This window comes from Puccinia triticina, chromosome 5A, assembly GCF_026914185.1.
Source record: "Puccinia triticina chromosome 5A, complete sequence".
Taxonomy (NCBI): domain Eukaryota; kingdom Fungi; phylum Basidiomycota; class Pucciniomycetes; order Pucciniales; family Pucciniaceae; genus Puccinia; species Puccinia triticina.
In genome coordinates this window covers 1,582,215-1,594,264 of record NC_070562.1, presented here as the reverse complement: position 1 = coordinate 1,594,264, position 12,050 = coordinate 1,582,215, and the positions used below count along the sequence as shown (strand labels likewise).

General features: G+C 46.9%; 2 protein-coding genes across 2 annotated transcripts; both read left to right on the top strand.

The window, feature by feature from the left end:
- Positions 1-7,530: 7,530 nt before the first annotated feature.
- On the top strand, positions 7,531-8,940 carry PtA15_5A169 (uncharacterized protein; the record flags this gene model as incomplete). Its single annotated transcript, XM_053168900.1, has 2 exons — positions 7,531-7,536; positions 7,600-8,940. 2 exons carry the CDS (start codon positions 7,531-7,533, stop codon positions 8,938-8,940), a joined length of 1,347 nt encoding a protein of 448 aa, XP_053020151.1.
- Positions 8,941-10,688: 1,748 nt separating this feature from the next.
- Positions 10,689-11,532, top strand: PtA15_5A168 (uncharacterized protein; the record flags this gene model as incomplete). The annotated part of the gene is made up of 4 exons (XM_053168899.1): positions 10,689-10,832; positions 11,017-11,195; positions 11,281-11,371; positions 11,458-11,532. The coding sequence occupies 4 exons, from the start codon at positions 10,689-10,691 to the stop codon at positions 11,530-11,532; spliced, it is 489 nt and encodes a 162-aa protein (XP_053020150.1).
- Between the last annotated feature and the right edge of the window lie 518 nt (positions 11,533-12,050).

Sequence of the window (12,050 nt, the reverse complement as noted above, 5' to 3'; positions counted from 1 at the left end):
CCCAGTTCCTCACCCAGCACTCACAAGTCACCCAACACTCATCCACACTCAAATCCTAAAACCCTTACAACAATAACTCAACCCTTATAATAATAATTCAACCCTTATAACAAAGTAATTAAAACACTTACACGTTGCCAGTCAAACAGATTTCATCTGGAACAGACCAGACCTATCACTTAATAAAAATTGCCAAGCTGAGCTTGGTGGGTCTTGTTGACTGATAACAGAAGGGCAGAGCTTGCAACTCCATCATACCAACAGTGGGCCGCTACACTAAAATACGCTATTTTAGCCCTAATGTTTAGCGTAGCGGCAAAAAGCGCTGGCCTTTTTTGAATAGCGTTAGCGCGGTGTTAGCGCCGCTACACTGCGCTAATTTTCAGCGGCGCTAACAGCACGCCTATTTTTGTTTAGTGTTAGCGCTAAACTACAGCTGCTACGCTGCGCTAAGGCGCTTTTAGAGGAAAAACGGCCTTTTTTGCCTCAAAAAGCGCTTGAAAGAATGCAAAGAACTAAGATTTATTCTGATTAGACTATGCAACTATCTACACTAATTTTTATAGAAGAAAGAAACAATTCAGAGTGAGAAAATGTACCTAAGAGCAGGAATAGAGCCGCTCTCTACTGGGTTAAGAAGAAGTATAGAAAACAGAAAAGATCCTGAGTTGGATCTAGGTGATGGGAAAAGACAGATTGTGTCATCAGCACTTTGTCCCAGTTTAGGTTCTCTCTTCTTTTCCTTTTTTAGTTTGTAGAGTCTTACTCGCTACGGTCTTTTGACCTGGGATAATCCTCACTTGGCGTCGGCGAAACGGCGAAGCAGTTGAGCAACATTATCTGTTTCCAGGTACAGTTGCATCAGCTGTTGCCTTTAGTTTTGCTTGCCCTTATAACACGACACACTTACCAATAGGTCTTCCAGCTCTTAGAGTGGTATCGGTGCGGACGGTCTGGCCGTCTTTGACTATTTCATCTAGGAACATTACAAGACAGAGCGTTAGCATCTGTCTGACCAACTTCTTTTAAGAACTCAGCCGCTTACCTTCGGTGCTGGCTGAGATTCTTTCAAGGAGTGGTTTTTGGCCGGGATTTTCCACGTGGCTAATCTTGCTGGCAAGTGTCAGATCTGCTTACATCAACAAGATGAATTCAGTTTCACGACACTGCTGCACAGACTTTGGACTGCGGAAAAGGTTTGCATTTGCTTACCAGATTCCGCAGCTGAAGTAGCTCCCGACGTCTCACTCAATTTATGAGTTCAAGTTGCAACGCCGCTTGCCTAGACTGGAATTCTCACAGTAGCACAGCGTAGCAAACGCTATTGTGCACCCTGCGTGCTTAGCGTTAGCGCCATTGCGCAAATCTGCGCTAACGCTACGCTAAAAGATAAAATATCTTTGCACCCTGCGCGCGTAGCGTTAGCGCAGATGTGCGCAATTGCGCTAACACTACGCTATAAAATAGCGCATTTGCGCTGCGCTACGCTACGCTAACAGCTTTGTTAGCGTAGCTGACCCACTGTTGATCATACCCTTGGAAATTCAGCAAAAGGGTTTCATTACCACTTTTCAGTCTTACAGCGGCTGCCACAACAACCAGAAGTACTGGGAAGGCCTTCCTTCTGGTAAAAGAGGTTTTGTAACCTCTTTGACTGGCAGGAATCCTTCTGGTCAAAGGGGTTACAGAACCTCTTTGACCCAACTGGAAGGAAGGCCTTCCAGTTGAAGAGGTTACAAAACCTCTTTGACCGGAAGGATTCCTTCCAGTTGAAGAGGTTACAAAACCTCTTTGACTGGAAGGGAATCCTTCCGGTCAAAGGGGTTACAGAACCTCTTCAAATGGAAGGCCTTTCCAGTCAAAGAGGTTTTGTAACCTCTTCAAAGGCCTTCCAGTCAAAGAGGTTACAAAACCTCTTTGAGCGGAAGGATTCCTTCCAGTCAAAGAGGTTCTGTAACCCCTTTTACCGGAAGGATTCCTTCCAGTCAAAGAGGTTACACTCTTCAACTGGAAGGAATCCTTCCGGTCAATTTTCAGGGGCAGGTACCCGCTCTGACTGCCCCAGGCGGTGCGGGTGCAGGTGCAGGTTTCAAACTTTTGGCAAAAAAGGTGGCGGGTACCGGCATCCAAACAGGTACCTGGGTTCACAGGGGCAATCTCTAGTGTACATGTTGATATGCAGGAGGCCCAACCTGTGATTTGTAACAAACTTACACCTGCGCACATGACAGCTACATTAGAAAAGTGAAAAAAATGACCATCTTCATGCGCATGTAAATAACATGAATTGAACACCAATAATTCATATCAGTTAACAAACAGTTCAAATTGAATTATCATTTGATTGTTGCAATTCTGTCTTAGTGGTTCCAATCACATTCCAGTTGTGTTCTAGTTGACTTCTGCGTGACTCCTGGATGGTTTATGCATGAATCCAGGATAAGTTTCAGATCATTTGTGGATTAGTTCCAGAATTTTTCATTATTTCTTACACTAATTTCATCAAAAGCATCCAGCACAGTTCCAGAAAAAGGGTACAGTATGGCACTCTCTGGAGAGTGCGTCAAAATCTACCGGGCTGTGAAAATTCCAGCTCAATAACCAGCAAATAATGGTGGTGGAGCAAAGCCTTTCTCAGCCTGGTTAACCAGCATGAACCACACATTGTGCTGGGAGAGTCCCAGATCAACAGCTAGCATGTACTGGTCATTGCACAATGGCTTCCCTGGCTTGATGAATAGTTTTGAGTTTGGGTTTGAGCTTGAAGATCCAGGCTGCCAATGACCAGTGCATGTTGGTCACCAAGTGCGGCCTCTGCCAGCTCAATGACCATTTCGTGCTTGTCATTGAGCCGGAAAAGCCCTAGCCCAATGACCAGCACATGCTTGTCATCAATCTAAGCCTATCTGAGCTTGTTAGGCAGTTTATACTGCCTACAAGGCTTGGATAGGCCCAGCTCAATGGCTAGCATGTACTGGGAGTCAGCTGGGACTTTCCCAGTGCAATGAACAGTACGCACTATTCATCAAGTCCCAGTTACTTGCCAATGTCCACCCTCACATTTTCCCTAACTTAAGGGTTGAAATTACATAAGAAAATAACACTCCCCGGGGGACACAGGGGTATAAAAAACCAATCCAAGTTTCCCTGCACGCCCATAGTTAACTTGTGCCCACCTTCAAACCCCCGGACACAACTCACATGTGTGTGCCACTCCTGCTGTTCCACGGCCAATAATTTTGAGTGTTCTGGATATAGCAGGTCTGCAGTACCAAAGTCTTATCTACCAGCTTGTGCTACTTAAGTGAAATGTGATAAGAGCAATCAACACCACATTGTTGCACCATGCACATGGAAACAAAGGTACCTGTGATTAAGGAATCCTCTGTGCAGGAGAAAATTCATGGGAAATATGTTTGGAAAATACGTGAAGAAAATCAATCTGAAAGAGAAAAGGTGTACATAAATAACCCAAGCTGAGATGTGTGTGAGCATTTAAGAATGGATTATGGCATGTTCACCTTGGATTTCTCAGACAAGCTTTCAAATTATTTCTCCAGCTAGTTTCAGAATCAAGGGGATATTCAAGTGCCTTTTGATATCCACCAATCTAACCCCCTTTTCCTTGTTTTTTTTTTGTGCCTCTGAAACCTGCATTTTTCAGCAACTTGTGGCTAAAGGTATGAAAATTTTACAACCTTTAGTCCTGTCACTGTAAAAAAAAAACTCAAGAAACTGATGCCAGTTGAAATGCAATATTAGGTGCCTTTGTCACATTGCATGTGAACTGGCAGCAGTTTCTTGAGTTTCTTTTCACAGTGTGTACTACACAAGATGCAAATTCTCAAATGATAAGCTATTCACACTTCAAAATCCAAAATTATTAAATTTTCCATCACCCAGCAAAAAGTTCAGGGAAAACTAAATCCAGTATTTTCACATTTCATATTTCTGGGAGTCAAATTGTATGTTACACAGGTTTCCTTAGCTTTTTTCCCTGTTCTGGAAGAATAGAAATTTGATGTCAAAACACTCTCCTCCCCAATTAATATCATGGCGGAAATATGTCACTCACTAGGATTCATCCACTGGTTGGCTTATCCTCTCTATAATTTACAAGTCTTTTTCATAATGTCTTGTGGTTTGTTTTTTTGAATAAAGAAAATCCACAACACAAGATATTGCCTGTCACTTGGCTAAAGAAATATTTTAGCATAATGATAGGTGCATTATTGGCAACACGTTTTTGGATTGAAGCTTGCATCCAAAATTGTGATCATGATGAGCCAAACACAAAACTTCAACAGAGAAGTAGTGATGTGTTGACGTTGATTAACAGATCATTTCACAAGAACTTCACCTACAGTCACCCTTTTATTGGGGACAAATTTGAACAAAGTTACCGCTGACATTGAACTCACATCATACCAAGCAACTGACAAAATTACGGTCTGGCACTCTCTAGAGACTGCAAAAAGTTCCTCCCTTGTGTATTGTCAGTCATCAAGGGCAGTTCCAAGCGGACCAGGGGCCAGGGGTACAGGGTTTACCCAATTAGCCCAGTGGGGGAAAGCAGTGCCTGGGTACCGCACAACTGCTTCCAAAAAAAAAGGCACCCTGCACTTCTTGGCGGGTGCGGGAAGCACCCACCCACGGGTGACAGGCACTGGTCAACATTTTCTAATCTGCCCCTCTCCCCCAGCAGATATTGTAACAGATGTCAAACAATGAAACTCCTTGGGTTGTGATATTGCAACATAGTTTTGTTGCAGTTAACAGTAACATTAACAAGCCAAAAACTGTTACAATACCAGCAACAGTGGGCTGATACACTAACTGTATTGTTAGATTTTTACACTGCACTACACAAATAATACTTTTATCCTTGATTTCCTGTCACAAACAATACATCTTTTTGGCTGTTATTGTATTGTTAGTGTAGCTGAAAGATGTCAGGTTAACAATAACCAAATCCTATTTTTATGATTTTTATCTGTTGTTATTCCTGATAAAAAATACAATAACTGTTTGTTTATCTTTGCAATTCATGATAAAATTACTGTCAGTGTATTGATATTTCTTGTAGTAGAGTCGGTTTTGATTTTCAAAAAAATAAATCTAGGACATAAGGTTTTGAAAATCATTTGATAGAGGCTAAAGCCCATGAAATAACAGATGCACAGATACAGTACTGTAGTGTAGGAAATCGTTATCCCAACTTTGATACACTTATAAACTTTCAGTGAAATCTTGGTTATCCAAAAAAAATACACTACCTGTTAGTTTATTTTGAGTGTATCCTGGATAACAATACCACAAGATCTTCAATGAAAAAATTTGTATACACTAACCATTAGTGTATTAGGGGCTATAATTGGGGATGACAATAACTCATTTGTCTTGCCATATAAACATGGATACACTAATGGATATTGGCCCATAGTGTAGCGGAGTGTAGTGGCACGTTTGTTGATATCAGTCTGTTACCAATCACTGTGTCATACCTACCCACCGTTGTTGGTTTGGGAATTGGACCTTGAAAATGTACTACTTTCTGGTCCACATACCAGTTGTTGAACTGAGAGCCAATGACCGGTCCATGTACCAATGTGGATGTCCCCATTGGCCCAGAGCTTGGAGCCAGCCAAGTAAGACTTGGGCATGTGCCAAGTTCTGCCACCTGGGGCACCTGCCAAACCCCCTATGGCACTCAGCTGTTGTGGTGATCAATTCTGGAACACATGTAAAATTGTCCACGGAGCACGGGCAGAGCGCACAACTGAAGGCGGCGGCGTCCGGAGCTTGACGGCGGAACTGGACTCAAACTGAGCAGGCCAGAGCGGACTGGCTAGCGGAGGTGGTGATTGGGGGAAGCTGTGACAGCCAAAAGGGCAGCGTGTGGGATCCTGACATCATAGGCTATACAGGGGTGTGGAAGCTAGGGAGAAGAGTTTGACGGTGGTCAAAGGCAAGCGGCCAAGACAACAGGAGTTAGTGTGAGAGAGGAGCTTGGCGGATGACGTGTGTGTGTGTATAGCGCTTGGCGGATGACAAGTGTGCATGTGTGAACAGATTTAGCGGATGGTGTGCGTGGGAGGGGGCAGAGGATATCTTTTAGATCTCTTCCTTTTCTCTATAAAACCATGCTGGCGGAGGGAGGATTCTGCATCATACCCCCCACAGACTCTCTTTTTATGGTTTTGACTTTACTTGGCAGATTGTTGTGCTTCTTTTACTCTGTAAATGTTGCAGAGCAGAGTTTTACGTTGCAGACTTGCTTTATGTGTTATGGTTGTACTTTGTGGAGCTTTTGTGCTTGCTTTACGGCTGTTTTCTTGCGTTTTTGCGGAGTTATCTTCTTTATGCAGCAGAGCTTTATTTTACGGTTTACATCTGTGGAGCTTTACTTTATTTATCCCACTCAGAGCCCTACAACGCAATGGAGCTGCGGAGCGGAGTTTCTCCAGATCACCCAACTTTACCGGGGAATCATCTTGGAGCGGCTGAGTCCTGCCAATTCTACACAGGGACCACTTTTGTTCATCACACTGTGTGGGACTTGGGCATGTGCCTGATACACCATAACATTCTCCTAGGCATGGTAATTGGGTGGGTTGACCAGTGGGCTGTCCAAACCTGGGCCAGGTTCAGCCGGGTTTTGTTCGGCTTTTTGGTGAAATTTGTAAAGTCAGCCCGACTCAACAGACCCGCAACTGAAGCCGGGCGGGTTTGGGCAGCCTGGGTACCCGTCAGGCCAACCCCCGGTCTTCCCTGGTGCCCCCCCCCCCCCCCCCCCCCCCTGTTCAGGGGTCGTCCTCACCCACCATCTGGCATCCACAATTTGACTTCAGCATCTTTAGCCGCCTGTTGACATGCCATGCCCCAACACCAGGGATACTAACATGGACATTAATCCTCAAACGGAGTTGCAGAAATCCAAACTATTTCACTTTTTTGGTTTTTTGGCTGAGGCCCGCAGGCGCGGGTTCAGAGGTCCGCGAGCTGCCCGCGAGCTGAACAGGTGCGGGTCGAGCGGCGATTTGAGACAAATTGACCCGACCCGACTCGCCCGTTTATTTTGCGGCCCAACATGGGCAGCCTGCGGGCGGCCCGAACCCGCCCGATCGCCATGATTCTGGCCGATGAAGGGCCCGACGGGTTCTGTCGTTCGGGTGGCCCGCCCGCGTTACATTAATTTTCAGCTGTGTGCAGTGTGGGGTCGGTCCCTCCCATCTCCCCTAATACTCATATTTTTATTTGCAAAAAGATACCATTGTCAATTTGCCACGCTTTGCGTCGAACGAACCTCCCGGTCAGAGTGCCCGCTAGTCCTCAACAGCCTCAAGGTATGTCTTGACCCTTTCCAGCTTGTTTCATTGTATCGACCAGATGCTGTTCAAATGCAGTACACCCAATGACTCACTGGACGTCACTCTTTGTAATGACTATGTGCACCGCTCATGTACAGTCGGTCAGTATTCTTCGCGCTTGAACTAAGAAGCGATCTATCGGCATTGCGTTTCATTGGATATGGAGGTGGGCACACCAATGAGGCACGGATTCTCAAGGCTTGAATTTGCTGATCAGGCGTCGGTTTAGACTGGTACCACCGTCCTCCAAAACTCTGCACCATCGCCCTCGAGCTCGCAGCACGCCCCCCCTTCGCAGACCAACCCTCCGAGCTGTAACCCTTCGATCGGTTCTCAGTACTTGCCTGACAATGATTCCGGTTGGGTGAGGAAACGCTTTCGTCGCACCAAGGAGCAAATGCGTGTTTTTCGGCTCGAACAGCTCAAGCAGCAAGAGGAAGCCTTAAAACACAAGTCGCCCACGCCCAAGATTCCATCTGTCCCGAGCGATACCAATCCATGCTTCACGCCCTCCGATTACGAAATGGTTTGTACTTACCTCGAAACTGGTGACAATTATGATTCACTGTTCGGGGAAGGCGGCAAACTCCAGTCAGGACGACCAATGCCCAAGGCAGCCGCATTCGACCTCTTTGCATCCTTTATGAATCAGAGCAACCGCAGATTACGCCTCACCGGTCGGCAGTTACAGCAGCGTTTAGCCACTTACATGAGGCACAAGTACAACAAGGCAAGGGAATTCCAGAATTCCGCCCCTTGGAGCCCGCACTCATCACCAGACTTGATCGAAAAAATCAATGAAATATGCCCCTGCTTTCAGCGACTAGAAAGAATCCTTGCATCAGCCAACAAAACTTCACTTCGGAACGAACCCTGTGCGGTCTACAGCACCTCCGAGCCCCCGTCTACCCATCTGCAAAACCCAAGAGACTCGCAAGCAGCCTCCGAACGCCACTATTTTCACCCAATTGCTCAAAATGGACAGGAGCATACCTCGCCTACTGCCCGAGCTACTGATTACCAAAGTTATCATGGAACTACCCATTACATTGATCTTGACGCTCAGCTCTCCCAGAGGCAACCAGTTGCCACCGACCAAATTGCACATCACCCCAATGATCCGGATTCTCATTATATCAACCCTATCGCTCAGTCCTCTCGGCAACCACGAACCGCCAACACGAACAGCGAGTCCACCGACGAAAGTGATCATGTGGAGAGAAATGAACCGGTAGACAAGCGAGCCACTTCTAAACCTCGTCCGCGGCGAACATTCACAGTAAATACTGGGAGATGCCGAACCCGGCCGAAGATCACCCTAGCGGCTGCATTCGATCGTAATACGAAAGCAAGATTTCGTCACTTAGACAAACGTCTGGTATGGGAAAAGAAGAAATTTGCTCAGGAACTTGAGCTTAAAAAGATTGAACTTGAGCTAAGAGGAAATCAAATCAGGCATCGCAGTCGCTTGGCCGAGAGGTGGTTGGAAGAAGGTAAAACTGGATCCGAAATACAAACCCTGCTCAGTTCAATTTACGCAACTTATGAAGAACCAATATCGACTGTGTGACGCGTGGGGCCGGCACAGCTGTATTTGCAGGGCTACTTCTTTCAACTAGCTTCTCGGGCCTTCAAAAATTATACAAAAAGAGACAGAAAAGCATCGACCTCTGTAATGTTTTGGCGTAGATTCAAATTTGTATTGACTTGGATTGTACGTTGAACGCTTGTGTTGGAGCAGAGAAGATGTGGACAGTGACGCCCGGACGATCTTCATCTTGTGTAGACAGTCAAGCCTTCAATCTCGCAAAGTGTTTACACCAGTAGGAATCCTGCTGATCCCACGAGTACGGGCACACCTGGTTGCGTTACGCGTGTCACAGCCAATTAAACATAACAATCGTGTCGATGGCGCATGATTGTCGCTGCAGGTGTTAAGCTATGTACTTGTCGACATAGAAAGTGATGCATCGGTGGCGTTAACGCTTCTCAAAGTAAGACGGTCCACGACATCGCGAGCTTAACTAAGCCTTTCCGGAGGAGGGCCCCGCAGGTTGCCTGCCGAGTCAGAGAGTTCAAAATCGGGCGGTGAAGGGCGGATGATCGGAGTCCCTATCCTTGCCACCAGTCCACAATATCGTTTTCTCCCTCTCTCTTTCTTCATTCGGTCTGATTCTACCGGCTCATTCAAACTGCCTACATCATTAGTTGTCCGCGAACTTAGCTAAGTCCCTCGATCGGAGGCGCGCAAGCGCTGTCGCGAAGCGACCCTCCGAAGGAGGGACTTACGCCCTACCTCGCAAAACAGTAGGCAGCAGAAATCCCATTTGGCTGGGGAAAATTTTCAAAATTTTCAACTCTTGATATCTCAATCCAAGTAAAAGCCATCGAAAATCTGAGCAGACAGATTTGTCCGCCTACATCTGCCCTTTCACTTTCCACCTTCCTGAGGTCGGATCCCTCCAAAAACACTCTTGAATCCCAAATGAAACAAAAAGGAGTTCATGGGTTTTGGGAGGGCATTGTTCAAACAGGCCTCGGTCAAAGCCATACTTTTGACACCTGTCAAAACCTAGCAGCTCTTATTTATTTTTTTAAAAATCAAGCTCATGTGTTACAGGTAAAAGAAAGATACCAGCAGAGAGCCATGCTTCTTGGCTATTTCTTGAAGCAGCTGACTTGGCCCCAGCTGTCCTTGCGTAGCCTCAATGGAGGGACAAGCAAAAAAGGCTGAAAACAGACATCTGCTGCCTACTCATTTGCGAGGTAGGGCATAAGTCCCTCCTTCGGAGGGTCGCTTTGCGACAGCGCTCGCGCGCCTCCGATCGAGGGACTTAGCTAAGTTCGGCGCTCACGCGCCTCCGATCGAGGGACTTAGCTAAGTTCGGGTCACACCACCCTGACTGTGTTTGTACCCGAGCTCGGGTTCCACGACAAGTAGCCGGATGAGTCGACTCTCCAGGTGTTTTGGCCGCGGTTCATGGGAGGCCTGTTTTTAACGGTCAAGGCTCGCACTGGGGGCCCGTCAATTGACCACCGAACTGTCAGCGACTTTGGCCGGAACTGCCGTGTGCTGTCACAGTGGTTCCAGCCGATCGGGGTCCACGGGGATCCCATTGTGGATGTACCGGTGGGAGTGCAGCCCTAACTTGATGAGTCTGCACTCCTCGCACGGCGGGGGTTGGCCAGCCCGCAGCAGCCTGGGCCAACACCGCGAGCTGAACCCATTCCGCGGCCACCCCACCCACCAGCCCCACCATCGCCGCCCGATCGCTGCACGACACTCACCAGCACCCCTCCGGCGGCAACTAATCAACGATGGCCACTACGATCTCTGCTGAACAAACCGAGAAGGCTTTCCAAAAGCAACCGATCTTCCAGAACTCGAAGATCAAATCCACCGGCAAGAAGGTTGCCTCAAAAGACAGACGGTGGTATAAGGATGTCGGCCTTGGCTTCAAGGTAAGCCAAGCTTAAGTACTGAGATGGAAGACGCATCGCAACAATCGATGTCTGCTCGATGTTAGACGTTCGGAACCACGCAAACCTTCGCACTCTCACCTATCCCCCGAGTCTTCCAGCGCAGAAACCTGCATCCGATGTCTTTCACAGTTGCTGACGTTATGTCTTATCTTACTGCCCACAGACTCCCGCTGAAGCCATCAACGGCACCTACATCGACAAGAAGTGCCCCTTTACCGGTGAAGTTTCTATCCGAGGTCGAATCCTTACCGGCCGTGTAGTGTCCACGAAGATGACCCGAACTATTATCATCCGTCGGGAATATCTTCACTATATTCCCAAATACTCAAGATACGAGAAGAGGTCAGTAATTGCTGTTTATAGTACTCGTACACCCGATTATATTTTTTCCTAACTACCCAACCACACTCTCCGCTCTTTGTCGCAGGCATCAGAACATGGCCGTCCACTGTTCTCCTGCTTTCCGTGTCGAAATTGGCGACCAAGTCACTGTTGGACAATGCCGACCCCTATCCAAGGCAAGTTGAATTTACTCCACATTTCTCCAGTTCTTCAGTGATTTACTAACCCCAATGACGTCGGCTCTTGTCGTTATCAATTCCAGACCGTTCGATTCAACGTTCTGAGGGTTCAAAAGTCCAAATCATCTGCCTTGGCTAAGCAATTTGGAAAGTTCTGAAGTCGCCAACTGCAATTGTTTTGTCCTAGTGGTCCTTCTGAAATCAGTGCGAAAGGGGATGAAACCCATTTTAGGCCTAAAAATCAGTCATTGCCGCTGGACTGTGTGTAAACTGCCGACATTTCATCGCTTTTGCCAAGCCACCATGCTTTTATGCCCTTTCCCAGCTAGTAGTACCTGTATGCCCACATCACACTTTCAAATGTCAAGCGTCAAAATTGACCAACTCAGTGGTTGGGGACTTTGACCGAGTTACCCTCCGGGTTGTACTGGGTTGACGCTACAGCTGGTAGGATGAACACATTCTTAATACGAATATTGACCAACTCAGACAGTTCGCTCTGCTCGAGTCAGCAAGCGTAGCAGCGAGTGGTAATGCTTGTCCGCTTGGTGATTTGCCATCGCCCGCTTTGTCATCACATTTTTTTGTATTGTATTCGACAAGACTGGGAGGATGCATGCGAGGTCACTATGTATCATAAGTCACCACCTTTCTTGAGCCTGGTCACTGGCCTGAT